Source organism: Temnothorax nylanderi, unplaced genomic scaffold (assembly GCF_030848795.1).
Source record: "Temnothorax nylanderi isolate EJ_2023f unplaced genomic scaffold, tnyl_v1.0 TNYL_tig0313_pilon, whole genome shotgun sequence".
In the NCBI taxonomy this organism is placed as follows: domain Eukaryota; kingdom Metazoa; phylum Arthropoda; class Insecta; order Hymenoptera; family Formicidae; genus Temnothorax; species Temnothorax nylanderi.
The window spans coordinates 103,917-131,604 of NW_027249375.1; the positions used below are offsets into that span (position 1 = coordinate 103,917).

At 35.7% G+C, this 27,688-nt stretch overlaps 3 protein-coding genes across 6 annotated transcripts; 2 read left to right on the forward strand and 1 right to left on the reverse strand.

The window, feature by feature from the left end:
• The first annotated feature begins 1,983 nt into the window (after nucleotides 1-1,983).
• Nucleotides 1,984-2,752, forward strand: LOC139781047 (dynein axonemal heavy chain 5-like). Its single transcript, XM_071719857.1, has 3 exons — nucleotides 1,984-2,211; nucleotides 2,276-2,430; nucleotides 2,506-2,752. The coding sequence occupies exons 1-3, from the start codon at nucleotides 2,020-2,022 to the stop codon at nucleotides 2,750-2,752; spliced, it is 594 nt and encodes a 197-aa protein (XP_071575958.1). The 5' UTR covers nucleotides 1,984-2,019.
• A 163-nt stretch (nucleotides 2,753-2,915) lies between these two features.
• Dhc1 (Dynein heavy chain 1) lies at nucleotides 2,916-24,009 on the forward strand. The gene is made up of 30 exons (XM_071719858.1): nucleotides 2,916-3,188; nucleotides 3,457-3,630; nucleotides 3,729-3,958; nucleotides 4,155-4,354; nucleotides 4,681-4,904; nucleotides 5,011-5,186; nucleotides 5,298-5,480; nucleotides 6,507-6,905; nucleotides 7,603-7,850; nucleotides 8,178-8,429; nucleotides 8,919-9,082; nucleotides 9,172-9,432; nucleotides 9,498-9,726; nucleotides 10,307-10,980; nucleotides 11,194-11,999; nucleotides 12,187-12,394; nucleotides 12,737-13,123; nucleotides 13,244-13,416; nucleotides 13,489-13,855; nucleotides 14,108-14,302; nucleotides 14,558-14,696; nucleotides 14,788-15,064; nucleotides 15,186-15,627; nucleotides 15,948-17,305; nucleotides 17,405-20,982; nucleotides 21,084-21,310; nucleotides 21,454-21,765; nucleotides 21,868-22,319; nucleotides 22,438-22,732; nucleotides 23,623-24,009. The coding sequence occupies exons 1-30, from the start codon at nucleotides 2,961-2,963 to the stop codon at nucleotides 24,007-24,009; spliced, it is 13,245 nt and encodes a 4,414-aa protein (XP_071575959.1). The 5' UTR covers nucleotides 2,916-2,960.
• Nucleotides 22,765-27,102, reverse strand: LOC139781051 (RISC-loading complex subunit TARBP2). 4 transcript variants are annotated; one of them, XM_071719863.1, is made up of 3 exons: nucleotides 26,857-27,102; nucleotides 25,492-25,939; nucleotides 22,765-25,413 (listed from the first exon to the last, which is right to left on the reverse strand). In XM_071719863.1, the coding sequence occupies exons 2-3, from the start codon at nucleotides 25,837-25,839 to the stop codon at nucleotides 24,724-24,726; spliced, it is 1,038 nt and encodes a 345-aa protein (XP_071575964.1). In that variant the 5' UTR covers nucleotides 25,840-25,939; nucleotides 26,857-27,102; the 3' UTR covers nucleotides 22,765-24,723. The 4 variants fall into 4 exon arrangements, with proteins under 4 accessions (XP_071575964.1, XP_071575963.1, XP_071575962.1 ...); XM_071719862.1 differs by having other exon boundaries at nucleotides 26,813-27,102; XM_071719861.1 differs by having other exon boundaries at nucleotides 25,492-25,934; nucleotides 26,759-27,102.
• Nucleotides 27,103-27,688: the final 586 nt, after the last annotated feature.

Below are 27,688 nucleotides of genomic sequence, written 5' to 3' on the forward strand. Positions count from 1 at the left end.
AACTATTAATAACAGCTTAGATACGTCTATTTATGATGCCTTTGACAAGTGCATGTTATCGATTTTATTTGAGCGATACGCCCGGTTCCTGTCGGTACCAAGACCGACGACCACCGATCGCATTACGCCTAAATGCTTTTCGCATATAAGTAGTGTGAAAATGCCACGGCGAAATCTACTTGCACTTCTCAAGATTGCAGATCGCAATCTTGAGCGAAGTTGAACATATGCCCTTTCGCAAATTTTCGGCGAAGCCTGTCAAGAAGATTTATTTCCCAACTTTACGAAAGTTTCTAATATGCAACTTTATCTAACAAATCGCACATACCGAAACGGATTAATAAAATGCAACGTGTCTGCACGTTGCACGCAAGCAACAAATTTTTACTTGGTGCAATTGCACGAGCAATTTTACATGAAGCAATTGCGTGTGTTAGTCAATTGAAAGAATCTGTGTAATGTTCCATTTGTACTGAGCATAATACACCGCTTGCGATATATATGTATATACGTAATGTCATATTCAAATTGATACGAGCTAATTTATGTATATATGTAGTCACTACATTGTAGTGCGCGGCATATCTACATTTTGATTATCATGATCCGTCAATTAACGCATTTATTGTTATTAATCTACAGAACATTTTTCTAGCATATTTACAAAATTTTAACATGCACATAAATAATTGTATGTAAACATGTATCAATTACTTATGTATTTTTCTATCTTTCCTCGTGATTATTAAATGTAATATTCAAATCTTCTAAACATCACATTGAATCAATCAATTAAGGACAATTGGAGCATGAACATGATGAATACACTTATAAATTTTCAAAATTATTACTACTATATATCCCTCAGATTGTATAATAACAAACTTAATGTAAACCCCACAGACCAATATCTATTTTTGGTTTCGCGTGTTTCAAAATACCTCCGAAATCGGTTCCGCGTGTTAGAATATACTTATTGTTTTGCTCTATTATGTGTTATCTGTTATCCGTTATTTCATAGACATTACAAGTTGTTCAACTCTCTTACAATTTCAAATAAGCAATGCAATTTGAATACGTGTGCATAATGGTCTTACATCTATAGTAAATGCGGCGAACTTTCACCAATTCGCAAAAAAAACATCTACGCTATAGCGATATTGACTAGTAGAAGCAGACGAGTAGAATCGCGTGGAAATTCCCACACGACACGAACAATGCGTCGAAGGGCGGTGCCAGACACGAAACCGTGGCACTGTGAGCCATCCCCCTCGCACCACCTCATACGCTCGTAGAATTTCGTCGAGCTTGAGGGTAGCTTTCAGTGCAACTTGCACTTCACTGCTCAGTGAGCCTTCAACCACGTGTCATTTTCTACTCATTCTAGTCATGTTCGTACAAGGTCCGCAGATCATCAAAGATAGATCGAATAATTCCGAAGACGGTAGTGATGAGGAAGGTCCTGAAGACGCTCTCCAGGTCAATCCTCCGCAATAAAATTGACTTGGCAATTAAATAAAAAATTATTATAATTTATTAATATAGAACTATACCAATAGTTAAACGCAAAAAATATATAGATACCCCTAACAGGACATGTAGATTCTAAGAATGTTCGGAAAATATCGCAAGAAAAAAAATATTATAGGAATATTCTCAGTACATTTATGATATCATGTGCTGTTAGGAATATTTTATATATTTACATTTCATATATTTAAGTTTAATCGAATTTTTTTATTGTGCGCCAACAGTATTCATTATTGTGTATGTCATTAGTTATAAGTGTTGAGTTTTTATACATAATAAGTATAAATTTATTCGTAATCATCTAAAGATTAAATTTATAAGAAACTAAACGTAATTAATAGTTGTTAAAAGCTCTTTTGTGTCATTAATTTGTTATAATTTTAAGTAATAATAATACAGTTTAATTTCTTGTAATTTGAAGAAATATCTTGTACATTGTGCTTACAGAAACGACGGGAAGAATGCGAGAGAAAAGCCAGACGGGGAGAGATGGACCCCCGTTTGGAATTCGCTTTTCAACTCTTGATGGACGCGACGCAGTTATCGCGTCACGAAGTCATGGATCATGTTTTCGAAGATGACATGTTGGACGAAATCAATCAGTTGTTTGTACCGCACATGAGATCTACTCTCGTCTGGTACTATCAAGAGGTTGAAGAGCCAGAACCTCCGACTGATACGGTATAAAATTTCGACAATCGTTAGGCAAGTAAAGGCAGAGATAATCGCGAGAATTTCATTAAAGGTGCAGCCGAAGACTGTAACTTCTAGATCAGCCCCGAATGCGACAGCATCAAAGGTGAAGGAACAAAAGGAGTCAAAGGAGCCTCCGAAGAAGAAGCTTTTTCTAACCGATGGCTGGCAAGTGCCTTGCACAGGCATCTGTATTTATATGTTCAGGTAATTTAACAATGTAATGTTGGAATAATACATAAAAACTGAATTCCTTTTTATTTAAAATATACATCTATATAGAATCAGTGTGTCTAAACAATTACCAGAAGAAGGATTTCAAAAAGACCTTTACACGGGTGTAATAGATACGATGAAGATAGGAATAATAACTTCTGTTCAGCGAATTGTGGAGCAGGTGTTCATGGATGCGTTAGCGCATCCTGGTGCGGAAGGTGAAGACGATTGTTCGATGATTAAAAGTCTCCTGTTACCAGGCTTAAGATCTTTTTGCAGCGCTCTTAAAGGTACTTTTACAAATTCATATTAAATTAGAAATTTTATTTTTATACTCACACCAAAATAACATTTACAATTGTTAAAAACTTATACAAACAAATAATTATGATTAAAAATATTATAAAGACAGTAATTACTTTTTAAAGCTGATTATGACCATTTGTTTAAATTTACGTAATATTTATAAAGTTTGCGAAAAGGTAGCGCTCGATGGTGGTATATTCAGCGACGGCGAGCCAATGATGATGGAAGTGCACAATTTTGAAGAAGCGAAAGCTTTTATAGCGAAAGAGAATGCTGTGGAACGAATTGAGGAAAGGGTGAAACTCTGGATAAAAAAGCTCAAGGATTTTATGGCGGAAAGTAAACAAGTTAAAAGAGAGAATGATATCTCTGGACCGCAGCAAGAACTCGAGTATTGGAAACGGCGGGGTGCACAATTTAGTCAACTAGTCAACCGTTTACAGGTTCTGTGCTTTCTACCGTTCTTATATATATATATATATATATATATATATATATATAATAATATAATAATATAATAATATAATAATATAATAAATATATATATAAATCTTTAATTTTGCGATTAAATTACACAATACAGCATTTCTTAGTTATTTTAAAAGGCATAAATACATATTAATTATTTTAATTCTGCATAAATCATGTTATGAGAATCTATTAGAGATTTCTTTATAAATATAAAATCTTTTTTTAAACAAAACATAACAGGATCATGAAATCACTATGTCACTTCTATGTCTGCAAGTCGCGCGTTCAAAGTTAATTAAAGATTGGGTCGACGCAGAAGATGAAGTGACTTACTGTTATAATGAAGCAAAAGATAACGCGAAGTTCATCCAAGCATTAGAAAAATGTTGTCATTGTCTTTATCTCGATGATCCTGTAAGTTATTAATCTGTCTTGTAAGATAAAAACGTGATACATATATAATCCTTGAACCTTACATGATTTTGCATGCAATTAAATTTTGATTTCTGCAGGTGAAAATGCGGGATTCGCTCGTATCACTATTACAGACTGTCCGATTGATATATAGTGTCTCGAGATATTATAATACTTCAGAAAGGACGAGTTCGCTAATGATTAAAATTACGAATCAAATGATTGTTGCCTGTCGAGATTACGTCACGAAAAGAGGTCGAGAAATTATTTGGGGCCAAGATCGAGTAGCCGTTCGGTCGAGATTGAAACACTGTTTACGTCTAAACAAGTACTGATCATATTTTATACATTTTAAATAATCTTACAAGAGTAAATAAATTTGATTCTGTTATAACTTCAATCATTAAATTATGTTCTTAAAGACGTTTAAAGAATTAGAAAAAGTCCAGTTGAGAATATTCTAATATCAATTTCTAATTAAAGAGACATAAGTAATAAATAACCAAAACTAATTTTTGTTCAAGAGCTTATAGAGAAACGTACAGACTAGTTCGATGTTCACCAGCAGTTACGGAACAAGAATTTTCCTTCTCGGAAACTCACGTTTTTGGGCGATTTGATGCTTTCTGTGCTAGAATCCGCAAGATTCTCACCATGTTTGATCTCATACAAGATTATCAAACTCTCTTTGAAAGACGAATGGAAGGATTGCTTCTCGGAGAAGGTATAACGTATAATAACTTCAATATTTAAATTTTATTATGTAGAATACATATATATGTTAAACATTTTAAATCTCTAAACTACCATAACAATAAAAACATTAGAAAATTAAATAAATTTTCTATTATGCAATAATTAATTTTAAATTTCTTATGTTATTCAAATTTAAATAAAACTATCTAAATAATTCACCATCTTAATAAAAACCATATATTTTATTACAATTAATTTTGTTTTAATTTTGATCAAAACAATGCAAAAATGTTGATTAAAAGATACTTATTTTGATTGTATATTAAATAAATTACTATCTGTCAAATTTTATAGCATTAGATGAAGCCATGAAAACCTTCGAAGAAGCTAAGAAGATTGCGACTAGCAAATCTTACGATTATCTCGATCCAAGAAACACAGACTTCGATATCGATTATGACGACTTTATGGCAAAGACAAATACCTTGAAAGAAAATGTCGGAGAGATTATTGAAAAAAATTACGCTGATGTATGGGAAACACCACAGGGTATACGATTTTTAACGCGATTCGAAAAGGTGATAAATATATTCAAATTTTTAATTTGCGTAGTATATTTTAAAATTAATTATTTTTCTCAGTATATACAAATATTCTTTTTCTAAATATTTTTAATATTATAAGGTCAGCGAAAAAATACCGCTTACAAAATTGGAGGAAAAATATAACGTTGTCGTGAAATATTGCGATAGAGAGATTGATCGAATTTTAAAACTATTCAAACGGCAAAGAGACGATCCTCCGTTGCCGAGACATATGCCACCTATAGCTGGACGATTGACTTGGGCAAATTCTCTAAAGTAAGCAATATAGTTATTTGTATAATTATCTACAAATTAAGAAAGTATTAAAAATTATGAGATATAGTTTTAAAAACAATTCTCTAAAGAGCAGCATTGAAATTTTATTAGAGTACATCTGGATGAATTGACGGCATCCGTGTCAAATCATCCTGTGTTAAAGACATTATCATTGACTGCCGACTTGGTGAAAAGATATAATCACGCAATTGCTATTTTGAAACAATATCAAACCGATATTGCTGAGATTTGGACGCATCAAAATTCCTGGATCATCGAGGATTGTTTAAAACGGTCAGTTCAATATAGTCAAGAATTAATCTTGCTTTCTTAAGATTAACTCTTAAAACGTATATATGTTACGGGCAAAGTCCGCATGGTGTACAGTGTCAGCATTGCACAACGCGACTGGGCAAAGTAGTTTATTAGCGGACATTGCCCGGTTTGATGTAGGCAAAGTTAACACTGCCCATCCAGCGATAGCAATGTCAGCAACTATTATCACATTGCGGACTTAGCTCGGTTCCAAGTGGGCAATGTCAAAAATTAACAGTTAGCCTTATGTAGGCAGGGGAGAGGCTTAGTTTCCACGCGAGACGAGTTTCCAGCATGGATTTACAACTTTACACGCGTGGAAAGTTCACGCATGTACTTTGCAAGGCACACTATGTACTCTAGTTTAACATCTAGTTTAACGGTAGTGGGCCCCTTGTAGGAGGGCGGAACCTACTGCCTCCACGCATACACTTTCCACGTGAGACGAGTTGCCACATGGGTTTTCACGCGTGGAAAGTTCACGCATGTAATCAAAAACATCCACATTGCGTCATGGCTGCATCAATAAGCGTCCACAACGCGTTGTGGCATTTTCACATTGCCAAAACGCGTTGTAAGCGTTTTTGAAAGTGTCACGATACGAATTTCGCGCTGTGACCTTTTTGAATATGTCACAACGCGTTGAGGTCGGTTTTTTCGCTCAGTGAGCGTTTTCGGTCTTTGAGCCTGACATGTCCACTTAGCGCAGCTTAGTCCACGGAGATTTAGCATTGTCGACATTGCTCACTTGGAACCGAGCAAAGTTTGCAATGTGATAATAGTTGCTGACATTGCCATCGCTGGATGGGCAGTGTTAACTTTGCCCACATCAAACCGGGCAATGTCCGCTAATAAACTACTTTGCCCAGTCGCGTTGTGCAATGCTGACATTGTCCAGGCAATCCCGACACTGCACACCATGCGGACTTTGCCCGTAACATATACATCACATATATTTATATATTAAATAATAGTAATTATAAAGAAGATAACTTTACATAACAGACCGCTGCTTATTGTCGACGAGAAATCGGCGAAAGTGAAAGTCAACCTGGAAAACCGAGTCGTTCTTTTATTTCGTGAAGCCGATTGTTTAGCAAAAATAAATTTGGAAATTCCAATTGTTGCGCTAACAATATTAGCAAAAAGAGATTATTTTACTCTGGTCACGGATTCTCTCCAGCTTATGATCGAAGAATTCGTTTGTACCGCAAAGCGTGTAAAATTGGAAGTGCGCCCATTATTGTTACCGCATTTAGTTTGCGTTGCATCTTTATTAGAACCCGGTTTAACGAACTTGACATGGACCAAGCCAGATTGGAAGGATTTTTGTCAGAATACGAAAGAGCAGATCAAAACTTTCGATATCCTTATCACAAGAGTTCACGATGTATATGATAATAGGTGCGTAAAATATTAACTGTTAAAAATAAAGGTAAAACTTTAGATTAAGGGCGACCTCACCGATTTCAATGACCTTGATATATGTTGTCAAGGACATAATTCTGACAATGAGTAACTTTTTCTTATAACTTAATCGTCGCTCGTTGCTTATTAAAAAGTTATTAACAAAAAAAGTTTGAAAAATATAGCAGAGGGCGGGAGAGGGACTCACGCATATACTTTGCAAGGCGAAGCGAGGTCCATCCCACACAATGTGTCTAGTTTAATGGTAGTGGAGCCCCCCGCAAAGGGGCGGAACCTACTGCCTCCACGCATACACTTTCCACGCGAAACGAGGTGCTACATGGGTTTATAACTTTCTACGCGTGAGTCCCTCTCCCGCCCTGCTATATTTTTCAAACTTTTTTTGTTAATAACTTTTTAATAAACAACGAGCGACAATTAAGTTATAAGAAAAAGTTACTCAGAATTGTGTCCTTGACAACATATATCAAGGTAATTGAAATCGGTGAGGTCGCCCTTAATCTAAAGTTTTACTAAAATAAAATTAACTAGTCTTGTTCTAAAAACAAATTTTTTAGCAATGATAATCTTAATATTAGTACATTAATTGCTGAATAATTATTTCGTGATTATATGAAAAACATTTAGAAGCTTACGGAATTATGCAAGTTAATTTAATGATATGTGGTACTAGAATTTTGCAAGTATTGATGAGTATGCAGAAAGTAACTTTACATGCTCTGCCCGAGTCCGATCAACCGTGGACAATAGAGGAATTTGTAGAAAAGAACGAGGAAATATGTCGGATGGCAGCGGTAGATTTGCATCGTAAAAGCACAATGGTCGAGGAAGCGGTGGAGGAAGTATTACAGCTTGTCAGAAAAGCTACAGATAGTTTCAAAAGTACCAATTTCAACCAATTTGATTTTCTTACTACTGAAGGTAACGCATATCAATCTTTAAAACCTTGCAATTAAAATATGAGCTTTTGTGCAGAAAATTGGATTATTTATTTTCTTTTGACATCTATATATATATAAATGCATATATTACAATAATACGTAATAAATAAAAAGTGTGTACCTTCACTTGTTGTAATATTCGTTTATATATACATATATTATTTGATAAGTATCATAATATCCTGCTAACAATGCTTAAAGACAATTTAACTGTAACATTTATTATAAAAATAATAAAAACATCTACAGCTTGTAGAAAATTTTTAAAATGCAATAAAATATAATCCTTATCTTATTAAAAATTAAGGGTCAGAAGGAGAGAAGGCAACAGAACAAACAGGTCAGCAAGATTGGTCTGTGGTATGGAATTGTTTCGATGACCCTCATCAATTACTAACGACACCCGGTACTTTACCCAAAAGCATGCAAGATATGGTTCGAAACGCGGTATCCGAGATGAGACGATATTATTCTAGGAAAGTCGTGGACGTGTTAATAAAGATCACCAAACTATCTCTAGATGCGATTAGAAAACGATTTATTCGGGAACTTGATTCAGGTAATTCTTTAAATAGAACTTTTCAAAATCTTTATGCTAACAAACAAGACAAAGATTTAAGTTATTCTTATCAATGACAGAAAAAGTTTTTACTTAATATAAATATCAATATTAATTAAATTAACAATTTCTTTAAATACATTTTTTATGTTGTATTTAAAGTAAATTAGATCGTACAATTTAAACCAAAATTTTGTAAAATATTCGAAAATTGTAAAATTAATTTGACAGTTTTTTCGCGTTAAAACATTATTCTCTTATTTAACAAAAGATTTATGCTTGTCTATATTTTTAGACTAAAATAATTAATCAAAGATTAAAATAATTAATATTCAAATTTTCAATAGAACATACGCATATAAAATAATATAAATTATTACAAAAGATTCGAAGAAATCTTAGTGTCTTTAGCGTCTTTTTTTTAAATTATTTATTATACTTAGAGATAAATCTCTTCGCAATTGTATTTAAAATTAATTGTATTTATAGAAGCAACTCCGAATCCAGTGTTTTTATTACACGCAACCCTGATGATTCCGGCAGTAACAGTCAAGCCAAGCCTGGATGACGTTCAAGAGGCATTGATATCAGTTGGAAAAATTATCACGGGTGTCGCAAAAGGAGTGGCGCAATGGAATTCCAGAGGTAGCAAGGTAAAAGGACTACATTGACATTTTTAAACTTGGCGAACATGTTCAATACACATTATGTGGTTTTTACGTTACTTTACGATCATTATTAGAGCATGTGGAAAAATCTCCCTTATCCATCCAAACGAAATCTGGCCGATGTCGTGTTGCGGGCGCAGAGTAATGTCACGAAGCAGAAGCAGGAAGAACCAGAAGACTTGAAAACCAGAAGACGAAGACTTTACAAAATTCTTTCTGAAGAGAGACCCGTATTTCCAGTTCAAGAGAGAAACTTCTACACGATGGTTATGGACAATAAGGAAATCATCAAACTTCTCAGCATGTTGAGCACTTGCACAATGGAATTGCGGCAAGTAAGTAATATCAGCTAGATGATATTCATTTATCGACAGAATCGATTATTACGTTGGATTTACAGGATTTGACAGAATTTCTCGATCGTTGGAAGCCTTATAAGTTTCTGTGGAAGAACGAGCGCAGTATGCGAGAATTACTACAAATCTCTTTGTCAGAATTTGAAACTACTCTCCGCAAACACAGCGAACTCGAAGATCGATTGGCAACCGAGCCAGATATGCTCATATTCGGTACATCGATCGCTGTATCAACGGAAAAACTGAAGTATGGTGTCTATACGGAAATCAAAGGTACCACCAATATAATACTATTTGAATTACAAAAAGAATCAACCTGGTATATGTTTCAAAACAAGTCAGAAATTCAAAGACTAATAAACGAGCAATACGAGAAATGTCAAATTTAAAACCAGTTTAATATCTCATAAATACGTAGAGACGTTTCGATCTCCACAGAATCTTCCTCGATCAATTCATGTCCTTGTGTATTTATGAGATATTAAACATGGTTTTAAATTTGACATCTCTCGTATTGCTCGTTTATTGGCTTTTAAATTTCTTACTTATTTTGAATACTATTTGAATTTACGATTATGTATTTATATGTTTTAAATTATGTATATAAATAATACGTTTAAAAAAGTGTTGTGTTCAAATTTTAAAATAAGTACTTCAGAAATAATTCAAGAAGTAAGAAATACAGAGTATAAAGATAATAAATATATACATTTTTTTAAATTTAAAACAATTAAGTCAAGTCGTACAAAAATTACGAAAATTTCCTCAAAAGTTTCAGGCAATAATAGAGTTGTCTGTTTTCTACTTTCAATGCCCGTCAACAATGGATTATTTCATTTAACAATTCCTGCAGGTTGCACACATAAAATTGGTCAAGCAATGAAAAAGAAGTATCGTCGCGAAATGGAATATGTTTATGCGCTAATAAACGAAATGGATCGTAAATTAGACCATCAAATTCGCGATCTGGATGACGTACGTCTCATTATGGACACTCTGAAGAAAATTCGCGAGCAGGAGGTCGACATGGAGCTCAAGATTGATCCTATCGAAGAGGCTTTCAACATAGTCACGAGATACGAGGTGCCTGTGGACCAGGAATGCTTGGAGCAGGTTGATAATTTGCGAGACACCTGGCAGAATCTGTTGGCACGAGCGCAAGAGAATCACGTGTTGCTACTGAATTTGCAACCGCAATTCGAGAACGATCTAAGGAATAATCTCGAGAAATTCCGTGCCGATAACGAAATGTACTGCGAAGAATACAGATCATCCGGACCGATGCAGCCAGGCTTGAGTCCCCGTGACGCTTCGGACAGGCAAATACTGTTTCAGAATAGATTTGACGGAATGTGGCGCAAGTTACAGACCTACCAAAGCGGCGAGGAGCTTTTCGGTTTGCCTATCACAGATTACCCAGAGCTGTCGCAAATCAGAAAGGAGTTGAATTTATTGCAAAAGTTGTATAAACTTTACAACGACGTCATCGACAGAGTCAGCAGCTATTATGATATTCCATGGGGCGAGGTAAGAAATCGTGTTATCGCTGTTTTTCATATACATGGAACCTTTTTAATATACACATTCTGCAGATTTTTCTTTTAATGTATAAGTTAAATAATATTATTTATCAATTTAAATTTATTAATCCATTATTAACTTATTAATGACAAAGTTTTAAAAAATCTTTGTAACCTTCTTTATCAATATATAAAAACGCTGATTGTTATAATGATTTAGGTTAATATCGAAGAAATAAACAATGAGCTAATGGAGTTTCAAAATCGCTGTCGCAAATTGCCAAAAGGGTTGAAGGAATGGCCGGCGTTCTTTGCACTTAAGAAGACAATCGACGACTTTAACGATATGTGTCCCCTTCTCGAGCTGATGGCGAACAAAGCAATGAAACCGCGCCACTGGCAGAGAATCGTAGAAGTCACGGGATATTCGTTCGATCTTGAGAGCGAGGGTTTCTGTCTTAAAAACATCCTTGAAGCACCGCTTCTGAAAAACAAAGAGGACATCGAAGACATTTGTATATCGGCTATGAAGGAGAAAGATATCGAAGCTAAATTAAGGACAGTGGTAAACGAATGGTCATCTCATGAGTTGACTTTCATGACGTTTAACAACAGGGGAGAATTGTTGCTCAGAGGAGATACAACGGCGGAAACTATCAGTCAATTGGAAGACAGCTTGATGGTTCTCGGCTCACTCATGTCAAATCGCTACAATGCGCCTTTCAGAAAGCAAATACAACAGTGGCTTACTGATTTATCTAACACGAACGAGATCCTCGAGAGATGGTTGCTCGTGCAAAACATGTGGGTCTATCTCGAGGCGGTGTTTGTGGGCGGCGATATTGCGAAACAACTGCCAAAGGAGGCTAAAAGATTCAGCAAGATCGACAAAAGTTGGCAGAAGATCATGCAACGTGCTCACGAAACGCCAGGAGTTGTACCTTGTTGCGTAGGCGATGACTTGTTGAAACAGCTTCTGCCACACTTGCAGGAGCAATTGGAGCTATGTCAAAAATCTCTGAGTGGGTAAGTAGGTATACCGCGAATATATAGTGATGCACATATAATCGTCTTTCCTTCTTAGTAAATTTAAAAGAGATCTTTTGATTGCAACTTTTAGTTTAATGACAGCAAATTTTAATGTATAAATTGAAAATATCTTTTATTAATATATCTATTATAAATATAAAGATTATTCTTTTTAATGTTGTAGATATTTGGAGAAGAAGCGCATGATGTTTCCGAGGTTCTTCTTTGTTTCTGATCCCGCACTTTTGGAGATACTTGGCCAAGCGTCCGACTCTCATACCATACAAAATCACTTACTCTCTATTTTCGATAACACACGCTACGTGAAATTTCATGATATCGAATACAATAAAATGACAGCCATTGTTTCATCAGAAGGTGAAACTATACAGGTGAATATATGTATTTAATCAAAATAATAATTATACAATCCTTGTAACGTTATTATTTCTTCTAGCCGTTTTCATATATTGCATATATAAATGTTCAAATTCCTAAATATAAAAACTTTAAAAGTATATTATACTCTAAATCTAAGAAGATTATTGAAATTTATTTTAAAAGCAACATATTTAGCAAATAATATTCGCTAAGTGGAAAATTTTTTATATTTTTAATTTGGCATTATAGTACAGTAATTTTTAATTTTTCTCAAATTTGTGTAATATATTTGTTTAATGTAAATATAAGTTTTAGAAATATGAAACTAAATTTGTTTACAATTTTCTATGAAGCTGGAGAGAGCAGTAAGAGCAGAGGGTTCCGTGGAAACGTGGTTGATGCAATTATTACAAACATCGCAACTCTCTTTGCATTCTATCATCCGACAATGCTACACCACGATCAATGACGCAAATTTCAATTTTTTGACTTTTCTCGACAAAATGCCTGCTCAAATAGGTTTGTTGGGCATTCAAATGATTTGGACGCGAGATGGCGAATTGGCCTTGGCTCAAGCTCGCGCCGATAAAAAAATTATGATCGAAACGAACAATAAATTCCTTGATCTTTTAAATACTTTAATCGATCAAACTACGAGAGATCTTACTAAAATAGAACGGATTAAGTTCGAAACATTGATTACTATACATGTGCATCAACGTGATATCTTCGACATTTTGGTATGTCGCTAAATCAAATTTTTACTGTACAGATACAACGTCAAAAACATGAATAATCGCTGACTAGAATGCAACAGGCTAGAATGCAAAAATTAATAATCACATATTCCATTTATTTAGTGTCGTCTGAATGTACGATCCGTGAATGACTTTGAATGGTTGAAACAGTGCAGGTTTTATTTTAAAGAAGATCTAGACAAGACTTCTATATGCATCACGGATGTTCATTTTACTTACCAAAATGAATACTTGGGATGTACTGAGCGACTGGTTATTACGCCATTAACCGATAGGTAAATGCAATCGTAAATAATATTATTTTATCATACGACATCGTATGCGTTATTTTAGTTTTTGTGTTTTAGATGTTACATAACATTAGCGCAAGCTCTATCAATGTCAATGGGAGGGTCTCCTTGCGGTCCGGCAGGAACCGGAAAAACCGAAACTGTAAAAGACATGGGGAAGACCTTAGCAAAGTACGTCGTAGTCTTCAATTGCTCCGATCAAATGGATTATCGAGGATTAGGCCGCATCTACAAAGGATTGGCACAAAGCGGCTCGTGGGGTTGTTTCGATGAATTCAATAGAATCGAATTGCCAGTTCTATCCGTTGCCGCGCAGCAAGTCGCCGTAGTGCTTGCAGCAAAAAAGGAAAAGAAGAAGCAGTTTGTCTTCACGGATGGGGATCAAGTCGATATGTGCCCAGAGCTTGGAATATTCATTACTATGGTAATATTATCATGCAACAAACTTTTCTAAATTAAAGAAGTTATATCCATATACAGGTGTTTTCTAAATTTTTTAAAGAAAAATTGCCAAAATTAAATGCATATATAAAAGACATGGCGCATAATTCTTATGGCACATCATTCTTTAATACTTGGATGACTTTCTTATCTATTTTTTTATAATAACGTCACAAATTACTTACAATTAATAAAACAATTAACACGTATAAAAAGATTCCAATGCTAATTGTAGAATCCTGGGTATGCGGGACGAAAAGAATTGCCAGAGAACTTAAAGATACAGTTTCGCACAGTAGCTATGATGGTGCCTGATCGTCAGATTATCATACGTGTAAAATTAGCTAGTTGTGGATTTCTAGAGAACATTACGCTTGCTCGTAAATTTTATACTCTTTATAAATTGTGTGAAGAGCAGTTGACCAAACAGGTAACAATATTATGTACATTAGAGAGAGAGAGAGAGAGAGAGAGAGAGAGAGGGAGAGGGAGAGAGAGAGGGAGAGGGAGAAGGAAGGAGAGAGAGAGAGAGAGAGAGAGAGAGAGAGAGAGAGAGAGAGAGAGAGAGAGAGAGAGAGAGAGAGAGAGAGAGAGAGAGAGAGAGAGAGAGAGAGAGAGAGAGAGAGACATTAAAAAGAAGAATGATTAAAATTTGTCGTGATATTTTATAATGTATTGGTCTTAGGTTCACTACGATTTCGGCCTGCGAAATATATTGTCCGTATTAAGGACCTTAGGAGCGGCCAAGAGAGTCAATTCCAAGGACACGGAAAGCACGATCGTCATGCGCGTTCTAAGAGACATGAATCTGTCGAAACTCATTGGTTCTTATGCTAATTAATAATCAATTTTGAAAAACGCACAAACTGGTTACCTACACAGATATGCTGAAACATGTGACGTACTTTTCTGTAGATGAGGACGAACCACTCTTTATATCTCTCGTAGCTGATCTGTTTCCCAACCAAGTCCTAGAGAAAACATCGTATCCTGAATTGGAAGCAGCTATTAATGAACAAGTGGAGCAGGCTGGATTGGTTTATCATTCGCCGTGGGTGCTTAAATTAATACAGCTATATGAGACGCAAAGAGTGAGGCATGGCATCATGACGCTAGGTCCGACCGGCGCTGGCAAAACTACTTGTATACATATTTTGATGAAAGCGTTGACGCAATGTGGCGATTCACATAGGTTTGGATTTATTGCAACTTTTCTTGTCAATCAATTAATAAGCAATTTTTATGAGATGCAATGATAATTTTTACCGAATTTATGAATATATATATTCAAGTAGCGTAATTTAATTTGACAGGGAAATGAGAATGAATCCTAAAAGTATAACAGCCGCTCAAATGTTCGGCCGGTTAGATGTAGCCACAAATGATTGGACAGATGGAATTTTCTCAGCTTTATGGCGTAAAACGTTGAAATTAAAGAAGGGCGAACACGTATGGCTAGTGCTCGATGGTCCCGTTGACAGCATTTGGATAGAAAATTTAAATTCTGTATTGGATGATAATAAAACTTTGACTCTGGCTAATGGCGATAGATTGTCAATGGCGCCAACGTGTAAAATTATTTTCGAGCCGCACAATATTGATAATGCAAGTCCTGCGACTGTTTCGCGAAACGGAATGGTATACATGAGCTCCTCAGGATTAGACTGGAATCCAGTTGTTACCGCTTGGGTGAAATCACGATCGTCATTGCAGCAAGAAGTTCTCGAGCAATTGTTTACAGATTCTTTCGCACAGGTAAATTATTGATAGCAAACAATTCTATATCTTCTAAGAATTTAATTTCAATATTACATATTTTTATTTTAATTTAATGTTATATATTATAAAATTAATTCTTTCCTTAACTAATAAAAAACAATATCGCATTTCACTAGTATTAAACAGAAATTGTAAATATGAGGAAGATTAGATCAATTTTTATTTTTAATTATAAGCATACATTAAAATAAATATTTGAAATTAATAAGGTAAAAAATACCATATTATTAATTTTAACATAAAAATACGATATTGAAATACATATATAAAATATAATTAAATTTTTCATTTATTAGATATATTCATGGAGCACTCAAACGTTGGTACTCGCTATCGATGTCTTACAATGTAATATAGTAAGGCAAATGCTTTGCCTGCTGGAAGGTCTGATACCTCCCGAAATATCATTGGAAGAAACCGAAGACGAAGATATGGAAAAAGACAAACCCATTCCCATAACGGCGGAATATCTAACACGTCTCTACGTGTTCGCGTTAGTGTGGGGCATAGGAGCATTGCTAGAGACTGCCGACAGACAAAAGTACGACAAGTATCTTCGAGAAAACTTCGATACCTTGGACCTTCCAACTTCCGACAGGTATTTGGACGCTACAGTATTTGATTTCTTCGTCACCGATAAAGGCATATGGGATACGTGGACAAGTATGGTAACCAATTATGTCTATCCTGAATACTCGACGCCTGACTACAGTAATGTTTTGGTGCCTATACCGGACAATGTAAGGATTCAACATTTAATCGATTTGATTGGCCGTCAGGATAAAGCTGTATTGCTAATAGGCGAGCAAGGATCTGCGAAAACTGTCATGATGAAATCATATATGAAAAAATCAAATCCAGATACAACTTTGAGTCGCTCTTTCAACTTTAGCTCTGCGACCAGTCCGTATCAATTCCAAAAAACCATTGAGAGTTACGTGGAAAAGCGTTTAGGAAGTACATTCGGACCGCCAGGCGGTAAAAAGATGTCAATCTTTATCGATGACGTAAATTTGCCGCAAATTAATGAATGGGGTGATCAGGTAACCAACGAGATAGTCCGACAGACTATGGACATGAAGGGATTTTACTCCTTGGAGAAACCCGGTGACTTCACCGCCATTGTGGATGTAACTTTCCTAGCAGCCATGTGCCAGCCCGGAGGCGGGAGAAACGATATTCCCTCGAGACTCAAGAGACAATTTTGTATTTTTAATTGTACCTTACCTGACAACGCGTCAATCGATCGAATCTTTAGCGTTTTAGGTGAAGGCCATTACAACATTAAAAGAGGATTCTCACAAGAAGTCCGTCAGCTCGTTAAGAAAATGATTCCTTTGACTAGAATACTGTGGGAAAGAACACGGGCAAAGCTGTTACCAACGCCTGCAAAGTTTCATTATGTATTTAGCCTCCGAGATCTCTCGAGAATCTGGCAAGGTATGGTCGGTACGTTGTCGACAGTCATCGACAAAGAAAGCGTACTGATGCTGCTCTGGAAGCACGAGTGTACACGAGTGTTCAGCGACAGGCTAACGATACAAAGCGACAAAGATTGGTTTGATGAAGGACTAATTAGCACCGTAGCTGATATTTTAGGAGAAAAATACGTAAACATGCTGGACCAAGATCCTACATTCGTCGATTTCATGAGGTACGTAGTAATGGTAACTATGATCAATGAAATTATCAACACCCATATTGTAATTTAAAAAATGTTCCGTAATATTAACAAGATTGTTTTTAATGACAGAGATGCTCCAGAACCAACCGGTGAAGAAGGTGAAGACGCAGACGTAGAACTTCCCAAAGTATACGAACCTGTTTACGATCCTCAAGTGTTAAGAGAGAGATTAGACATGTTTCTGGCGCAGTTCAACGAAATGCAGAGAGGTGCTGGAATGGATTTAGTATTTTTCCCTGACGCTATGCTGCACCTGGTGAAAATATCTCGAGTCATTAGACATCCGAAAGGCAATGTGATGCTAGTAGGTGTCGGCGGTTCTGGCAAACAAAGTCTTACAAAGTTATCCTCTTTTATTGCTGGATACAAAACATTTCAAATCACCTTGACTAGGTCTTACAACGTAGCCAATTTCTTGGAAGACCTAAGATTTCTATATCGCACTTGCGGCGCTCAAGGCAAAGGCACAACGTTTATCTTCACCGATCTCGACATCAAAGAGGAGGGCTTCCTCGAATATCTAAACAATATCCTGAGTTCTGGAGTTATCAGCAACTTATTTACTCGTGACGAGCAAGCGGAAATTATCTCAGAGTTAACACCTATTTTGAGACGGGAAAATCCTAAAAGAACCCTTAATAATGAACTGGTGATGGATTTCTTTTTGCAAAGAACTTGTCAAAATTTACATGTCGTTTTCTGCTTCTCTCCCGTAGGTGAAAAATTCCGGAATCGCGCCCAGCGTTTCCCGGCACTCATTTCAGGTTGCACTATAGACTGGTTCCAACCTTGGCCTAAAGATGCTCTGGTTTTGGTTGCCCATCATTTTCTTCATGATTTTGAAATCGCTTGCACTAGCGACGTAAAAGCTGAACTAGTGAATGCATTAGGATCTATACAAGACATCGTTTCGGAAACGTCGGTCGAATATTTCCAAAGATTTCGACGCGCCACTCACGTGACTCCGAAGTCTTATTTAAATTTCATTGGTGGATACAAAAACATCTATCGATCTAAGCAACATGAACTAGGTGAAGGAGCTAAAAGAATGGATACAGGTTTAGCGAAACTCGAAGAAGCATCAATATCAGTTGAGATCCTAAAGAGAAATTTAGCCGTAATGGAACAGGAGCTAGTCCAAGCTTCTGAGAAAGCCGAGTCGGTGCTTTTAGAAGTAACAGAGAGAGCTATGCAAGCTGAAGCTTTTAAGAATCAAGTGCAAAGAGTGAAGGAAAAAGCGGAGCAATTGGTAGCTTATATAGCTGATGAAAAAGCGCTGGCCGAACAAAAGCTAGAAGCAGCGAAACCAGCGTTAGAAGAGGCGGAAGCTGCTCTGAACACCATCAAACCTGCTCACATAGCAACAGTGAGAAAGCTAGGTAGACCACCTCATCTCATAATGAGAATTATGGATTGCGTACTGATCTTGTTCCAACGTAAAATCGGATCCGTTGTACCTGACACGGCTGCGCCATGCCCTAAACCTTCGTGGGCAGAATCCTTGAAACTCATGGCCAGTACGACGTTTTTATTACAACTGCAAAATTATCCAAAAGACATAATCAATAACGAGATGGTTGAGCTACTGCAACCGTACTTCAAAATGGAAGATTATAATATGGAAACAGCCAGGCGTGTATGCGGCGACGTTGCTGGTTTGTTATCGTGGACCAAGGCTATGGCATTCTTCCATTCTGTCAACAAAGAAGTTCTTCCTTTAAAAGCTAACTTAGCATTACAAGAAGCACGATTGAAGCTCGCAATGGAGGATCTGGCAAGCGCTGAGCGGGAATTGTCCGAGAGAGAAATGGCTTTGCAGACAGTCAAAGAGCAATACGATACCGCGGTAGCGGAGAAGCAAAGGTTGACGGAAGCGGCAAACGTGTGCCTGAGAAAAATGACAGCTGCGACTGCTTTGATAAATGGATTAGGTGGCGAAAAGATTCGTTGGACCGAGCAAAGTGGAGAATTTAAAATTCAACTGGGACGATTGGTCGGAGATGTTTTGTTGGCAACTGGATTTTTGTCGTATTGTGGACCTTATAATCAACAGTATCGTGCCAGCTTGGTGACTGCATGGATGAATATACTGACCACCAAATCTATACCTTTCACTAAGAATTTGAATATAACGAATATGCTCGTCGACACAGCAACAACGTCGGAATGGACTCTTCAAGGATTGCCGAACGACGAATTGTCCGTCCAAAATGCACTTATTGTCACGAAATCTTCATCTTATCCGCTTCTTGTGGATCCTCAGAATCAAGGAAAGATGTGGATCAAGAATAAGGAGAGCACAAACGAGTTGCAGATTACTTCACTAAATCATAAGTATTTCCGAACTCATCTTGAAGACAGTCTTTCGTTGGGTAGACCACTGCTGATCGAAGACGTTGCAGAAGAACTCGATCCAGTACTCGATAATGTACTTGAGAAGAACTTCATTAAATCAGGATCTATTGAGAAGGTCATCGTTGGGGATAAAGAATGCGATGTAATGCCAGGATTTATGTTATATATCACCACCAAACTACCAAATCCAGCATACAGCCCAGAAATATCCGCGAAGACATCGATTATTGACTTTACCGTGACAATGCTGGGTTTAGAAGATCAGTTGTTAGGTCGAGTAATACTTATGGAGAAGGCCGATTTAGAAGCGGAAAGAGTCGCTCTATTCGAATCAGTCATGACCAATCAACGTTCCATGAAGGAACTTGAAAGTACGCTATTACACAGACTTACATCTTCGGAAGGTTCTTTGGTGGACGACGAGGCGTTGATAACTGTTCTTCGAGAAACTAAAACTACGGCCGAATCGGTGAACGAAAAACTGCAAGTGTCCGCTCTTACTGAGAAAAAAATCACCTTGGCGCGCGAAGAGTTCCGCGCGGTTGCGTCAAGAGGATCCATTTTGTATTTCTTGATAGTCGAAATGAGCAATGTCAATGTAATGTATCAAAATTCATTGAGACAATTCTTGACAATCTTTGATAATTCAATTACGAAATCTACGAAGAGTCCTATAACTTCGGAGCGAATAAACATTATCCTACGCCATCTCACGTATGAAGTTTGGGCGTTTACTCTGAGAAGTCTCTACGAAAGGCATAAATCTTTATTTACATTGATGCTAGGTATGAAGATAGATTGTCATAGAAACGCCATTTCCCATGCAGAATTCAATGCCTTCATAAAAGGTGGGGCATCCTTGGATCTTAATGCAGTAACACCAAAACCGTTCAAATGGATACTCGATATAACGTGGCTAAATTTAGTCGAGATAAGTAAACTGAAAGTGTTCTCGGATATACTGACAAAAATTGAATTCAGTGAGAAGGAATGGAGAGTATGGTACGAAAAAGAGAAGCCGGAGGAGGAAGATTTGCCTTGCGGCTATCAAAAAAGTCTTGATGTATTCCGGAAATTATTGCTCATCAGATCGTGGAGTCCCGACAGAACTTTGTCCCAGGCGAGAAAGTATATCACTGAATCGTTGGGTAAAGAATACGGGGAGGCCAAAATATTAGATTTAGAAGCAACGTGGTTGGAGTCTGAAACTAGAACGCCACTGATATGCTTATTATCTATAGGATCTGATCCAAGTCCTCAAATTACAGTGCTAGCTAAACAAAAAACGATTCGTAAGTCAGCATTTTAGTTATTTTCTTAACACAGTTAAAGGAAACTTAATTTTTTTCACAATAATGAAATGTATATCGTAACAATATTTTAAATATTATAGCATTAAATTCAGTATCTATGGGGCAAGGCCAAGAGCTTCATGCTCGAAGAATGATTAGCGAAGCTATGAGTACAGGCGGCTGGGTGCTGTTACAAAATATTCATTTATCTTTGCCTTTCTGTACGGAAATAATGGATGCTCTTGTTGAAACAGAAACTGTTCATGAAGTGTTCAGATTATGGATGACAACTGAAGTACACCCTCAATTTCCCATCGGTTTACTACAGGTTAAATTTATATTTCATAATTCTTAACGTATTTAATTCTTAACCCACGTAAACATCGATTGTCGTATTAAAAATGGAAAGAGAACAAATTTGCGAAACAAATTTGAAGAAATATAGCAAATACAGGAAGTGATATATTTCAGATAGCAATCAAATTCACGAATGAACCACCTCAAGGCATAAGAGCTAGTTTAAAAAGAACGTATCAAGCGGTAACTCAGGACGCATTGGATTACAGTACTCAATCGCAGTGGCCACCTTTGTTATATGCTGTTGCATTTTTACACACTGTAGTACAAGAGAGAAGAAAATTTGGACCGCTCGGTTGGAATATACCTTACGAATTTAATCAAGCAGATTTTGCAGCATCGGTTCAATTCATACAGAATCACTTGGATGATATGGATCCTAAAAAGGGTGTTTCTTGGCCGACAATCTGTTATATGCTTGGAGAGGTTTCAATCTATTTTTTTCATTTTCATTAAATAAGTAAAGTGACATACTTTTTATATTTCATTCATATTTTTTACATTTATTTATAATATGTTTACACTTAGGTTCAATATGGCGGTAGAGTTACGGATGATTTTGACAAACGTTTATTAACTACTTTCACGCATGTCTGGTTTTGTGACGTATTGTTACGACCCGGCTTTGAATTTTATCGGGGATATAGAGTGCCCCAGACGAGAAATCTTCAGGGATATCTGGATTACATCGATAGTTTACCTGCTACCGACACACCGGAAGTCTTCGGGCTACATCCTAACGCCGACATTACCTATCAAATCAATACAGCGAAAGGAATACTCGATACAATTCTTAATGTACAGCCAAAAGAGGGTGGTGCACAGGGAGGTGAAACTAGAGAGAACGTCGTGTATAAATTAGCCAACGATATGCTATCTAAATTACCCAAGCAGTACAATTCCTTTGAAGTGAAAGAAGCACTTCAAAGAATGGGTCCATTGTTGCCAATGAACATTTTTCTAAGACAAGAAATAGATCGGTAAGTATTCCTTCTCATCTATTATACATAAAATGAGTTTAAATATGATGCCGATAAAATACAGTAATAAAAAGTTAATTCTCTTTTTAATCTTCGTTAACGACGATTTGTTTTGTAGAATTTCGCGAGTCATCAAGGAAGTACGAAGTACTTTAACAGATTTGAAGCTAGCTATCGAAGGTACTATAATAATGAGTCAAGGTTTGCGGAAATCATTAGATGCGATGTATGATGCACGCATACCGGACAAGTGGTTGAAAATATCTTGGGAATCGGCAACCTTAGGTTTCTGGTATACGGAACTTTTAGAAAGAGATCATCAGTTCAGACAATGGTGCATTCATGGCCGTCCAAGAGTATTTTGGATGACTGGATTTTTTAATCCACAAGGATTCTTAACGGCAATGAGGCAGGTAAGCGTTAAAGAATTGTGTTAATACAGAAATAAATAAATCGATTAATATTATTAACGAGAGATATCTACATATATTTAATATGTTATCTAATAGATATTTAATTTAATAATTAATAAGAGTTCAAGAGAAAACAAATATAGTTACAAGTAAAGTCAGTAAATTCTAAGTCAGAAGTTTTGTAGTTATATTTTCCAGTAAGCAAACTACTAGCAGTATCCGTCAGAAATTGCTAGCAAATTAGTATCAACTGTGTCCACATTGAGCTCGTGTTTTGTTAGCAAAACCTATTGATATAACAAGACAGAAGATTGTTTGCAGAATTGAACGCAGCCTCTGCTTTTTATTTCTGAACACCGATCTACATTAAACTGTGTAGCTATATAGTGTAGTGTATGTTAAAGTCTACTTGATTTCTGCCGTTAATCTATCATCATATTTTGTTGATGAACTTTTCTATATTTCTGCTAGCATTCTATCAAAAGTATCGTACCAGATTCTGTATCAAATTTGTAGTTTTTGTTGTTTTATATACAACACCCCAGATAGCACAGTGACGTCATATGACGTATTAATTCCGTCATAATGCCGTCTCTAACGTCATTATGACGGCATTATGACGGAATTAATTGTCATTGTGCTATCTGGGACATAATGACTTACAGACTTTCAGACTTACACTTATAGACTTACAATATTTTTTAACAAAATTAGATTTATTTGCCTACTGCTAAATATAAAAAGTATATAATATTTTATATTAGATATAATATGTCGAGTTCTAGAAAATATAAAATTTGCAATCAATACAGTTTAACCTCGTTACAATAACTAACTTTGTCTTTTAATGCTTAAGTTGTCCTAACTTCAATTAAATACATGAATTTTAGGAAGTGACCAGAGCGCATAAGGGTTGGGCTTTAGATTCCGTAGTTTTGCAAAACGTGATTACACGCTACAATAAAGAGGACATTAAAAGTCAGCCTCAGGAAGGAGTTTACGTCCACGGTTTGTTTCTGGAAGGTGCATCACTTGATCGAAAAGCCGGTAAACTTGTCGAGAGTAGGCCGAAAGTTCTTTATGAACAAATGCCGGTTATTTATATTTTCGCAATTAACACAACCGCCGGTAAAGATCCAAAATTATATGAGTGCCCTATATATAGAAAACCTCAAAGAACAGACGCGAAATATGTGGGTTCTATTGATTTTGAAACGGATTACAATCCCCGGCATTGGACACTTAGAGGTGTAGCCTTGTTATGTGATATTAAATAAAGAATTAGATAAAGTACAATAAAATTAAAGTAATTTAAATAACTTAAAATTATATTCGAATTATGTCTGGTACCTAAATTTGTTGTATTTTTTCCCCGCTTTGAGGTATCAAGCAATAAAAGATGTGAGATGTAATTAAATGTTTAAAACGTTTATATTATATGACTAATACAAATTATCATATTCTTTAAATAATCATGAAACATATAAAAATATTGATTGCTTAATAAAATTAATCACAATATGTCGGAACGCTTATTACGTATATCCCTACAAAATTTTATTTATAAAGAGTATAACTACAAAATAAAAGACACATTAACCCTAATTATTGATATTTCTTGTTATATCACTAACGGTATGTAAATCGATAACAAAAAATAAGTCTTCTGAATGATTAAATTTTATAATTATAGTGCTATGAAAATGTACTTAATAAAAACAAAAATGATATTTTCTACTTTCCATATATTTAAAAAATATATATAATAAAATAAAAATTATTGTCCAGCTTTGCATAGCATAAACTTAGAAATAAAGAACTTTTTACATTTTATACAGTGTGTACAAAATGAAAACAACTTGAATCAATTCAAAACTTTTTAAAACCTTCTCAAAAATGCATTATATTGGAAAACAACTTTTAGTAGTATTATCAATATTATATAAAATATGATTTGTATATTGTTGATTTTATTTTAGCAACTTTGTTTTCTACAATAAAAGTAATTTTAGAGATTTTATCACTTGGGATAATGCTTTCCAGGAAGCTTCCACCTCATTTCTTCCCATACCAATCTGCATGAGAAGAGGACAAGTATTAAGCTCTATTGCTTTCATGAAATAATGACTCTCTGAAATTATATCCTTCGTATTAATTGTTACATCGACCTCTGACAGTACAGACGCCAATTCAGATATCTTTTCCGTTATGGATTCATTAGTAATGAATTCATTGCCAAAAAATTCGTTGGGAAAAATAGATTCCAATTGTTCTAATATTTTATTGCGCTTATCCTCCTCCAAGGAATCTCTCCATTTAATATGATATTCAGCTAATTTAATACCTAAATTAATCTTTCTTGCCGTTTTGGCGAGTGCGCGATAACGTTCTTCCGCATTTTTATTCATTAATTCCGTGTCAATAGTTGTAATGGACGAGTTTGAAGAATCTTCTTCACTTTTCTCTTTATGGAAATCGTTTGAATTATTCACAACACATTTTATTCTATCTACCATTCTTTTTGCAGCATCATGTTTTGCTTGCTTTTTTGTAGTTGCTATTCCATCTTCTTCAAAACTAGATACTTTACATCGAATAGTAAAGATTCTGGCATGTGGTGGTCCAATATCCCGGATAAGAATATATTCTGGTTCTTGCAACTGATTATCAGCACAAAGTTCCTAAAAAAAAAGTGAAAAAAAAAATAAACCCAGAAATACGTTATTATAACATTAATTATATAAATTTAAGATAATTACCTGCAATTCACCTACAGCATTAACAAAAGGTACATTTGCTGGTATCTTTGGTGGTGGTGGAGCGGAATGAAATGGTGACTTTGATGGAGACATTGTTGGTGTAGTAGCAGCTGGCAACTGTGGATAGTTTCTATGTGCAGCAATCTCTGTTAGCATAGCTTTAGCAGCTTCATGTTTCGCATCTTTCTTACAACGACCTGTACCAGTTGCACTGAGTCCGTCGCACATAACACGATATGTAAAAGTATTCACATGACGACCTCCACCGTCATGTATCAATTCATAATCAGGTATCATACCCTGTTTCACCATCATCTCTTGGAGAATGGAAACTGGTGTTTTACTCATGTTAATCGGATTATTCTCTAACTTTCAACAGTATATGTTGCAAAAGTTGCAGTTACTTATCCGTGTGTATTTACTGCGCTGCTTCGTACAAAAGACTACTCTGAAAATAACAGTTACGCTTATAGTTTTTTCTGAATTTACAACTTGAGCACACATATATAGACAGAACACACAAATATATCAAATAACATAAAGAACATTTGTAGCATTGTAAATCTCATATAACTGTAGTTTATATCGTACTTCCAGTTAGAGTAAAATTTAAAAATTTTACAAAAGAACTAACTCAATAAAAATAATGTCTCAAATCGTGATATAAGACGTCTGATTAACGTCTTTAAGACGTCTTATATCCCGAGACATGCATGTTGTCTGGGAACTATCCCAACTCTAGGCCTGTTCGTTTTAGCTGAACTTCTCGTACAGTTCATCTTTTCTCTCTTTCTATCCAACGTGAAAAGAAAAAGAGAAAAGTTGAACTGTGCAAAAAGCTTCAGCTAAAATAAACAGGCCTTATGTCAATAGAAATTTGTTTGGTTATACCACTTTTTATATTTTACACTTTTTCTCTTTCTCCGTCCAAAATTTGAATACATATCCATTTTATTAAAAAAAGAAAGAGTACGAAAAATACAAAGGCAAGCAAACAAAATATATATAATAATAGCTTTAAAAAATCATTTATACAAGATAGACAGATCATATAAAAATATCAACATTATATATTGCAAAGTTGTCATATTCATACACATATAAATAATATATGTATACATATCTCCTACTTAAAAAAATATGAAGATAATTATCTGCACCATAATATGTATTGTAAAATTTAAAAACAAGCTACAAGCACATTATGTAATTTTTTAATTAAATTTTTAATTTAATTAGTTTGAAGTTTAGATATAAACAAACATACTTTTTTACGAATATTGGCGTGTTCTTCCACTTCTTTTTTTTTACTGTAAATTACATTTACTGTAAACTGCTTTGGTTTCTTGCCAGTATCGTGTTTACCATAGCGATTTGTTGGTTATAAGCTTCTCACGTTAACTATAAACGTGCGCGAAAGTGACGAACAATGCGATCGAAAGCGACTTATAAGTACTGAATCTTAAATTTGGTAGTCTGCCGATAGAAACACATGGCAAGCTCGCAGGATTAATTTCTTCATGCTATTCACTCGTGCCTCGTGCTGTCTGTAAACGATCTACACTCTTAGGCTGCGTTCGGGGAGCGCGCTATTAGCGCTATTGCATCATTCTATCTTTATCGCTCATCAAGTGTAGAACAAGGATAGAATAAGCAAATAGCGCTAATAGAGCGCTCCCCGAACGCAGCCTTAGGGTGCCATTACATGGAGCGCGGAAACGCGGAAACGCGGAAGCGCGGAAGACAAAATTTACTAGATTTCCGTCGATCCGTTCCGTTCATTTGATTGCCTTAGGATGCCGTCCCATGCAGGACGGAATTTCGGAAAACGGAATCTCGGAATCATTCTGATTGGTTAGCCCCATGGGGCACAGTACAAGCCCCATGGGGCTAACCAATCAGAATGATTCCGAGATTCCGTTTTCCGAAATTCCGTCCTGCATGGGACGGCACCCTTATATTACATGGAGCACAATTTGCGCGGAAAAGCGGAATAGGGAATTATAAAATAAGAATGTTTAGCGGTATTTATTGATTAAAATGCTTGTATTCAATAAATAAACTGAAAAGATAAGCATACTAATACAAATTGCAATGAATTAAGTCAACACACATTTAATAAAGGAATATAAATGTCTAGTTATCACCATATTGTTCCGCTTTTCCGCGCAAATTGTGCTCCATGTAATATAAGGAG

Excerpts from the sequence above, each read along its gene's own strand:
- Dhc1 (XM_071719858.1), top strand. The coding sequence starts at position 2,961 with ATGATGATGGAAGTGCACAATTTTGAAGAAGCGAAAGCTTTTATAGCG. Across the intron at positions 5,481-6,506 it reads ATCGAGGATTGTTTAAAACG|ACCGCTGCTTATTGTCGACG; the intron begins GTCAGTTCAATA and ends TTTACATAACAG. Across the intron at positions 10,981-11,193 it reads ATGATATTCCATGGGGCGAG|GTTAATATCGAAGAAATAAA; the intron begins GTAAGAAATCGT and ends ATAATGATTTAG.
- LOC139781047 (XM_071719857.1), top strand. The coding sequence starts at position 2,020 with ATGGACCCCCGTTTGGAATTCGCTTTTCAACTCTTGATGGACGCGACG. Across the intron at positions 2,212-2,275 it reads CAGAACCTCCGACTGATACG|GTGCAGCCGAAGACTGTAAC; the intron begins GTATAAAATTTC and ends ATTTCATTAAAG. Across the intron at positions 2,431-2,505 it reads ATCTGTATTTATATGTTCAG|AATCAGTGTGTCTAAACAAT; the intron begins GTAATTTAACAA and ends ACATCTATATAG.
- LOC139781051 (XM_071719863.1), bottom strand. The coding sequence starts at position 25,839 with ATGAGTAAAACACCAGTTTCCATTCTCCAAGAGATGATGGTGAAACAG. Across the intron at positions 25,414-25,491 it reads ATGCTGTAGGTGAATTGCAG|GAACTTTGTGCTGATAATCA; the intron begins GTAATTATCTTA and ends CTTTTTTTTTAG.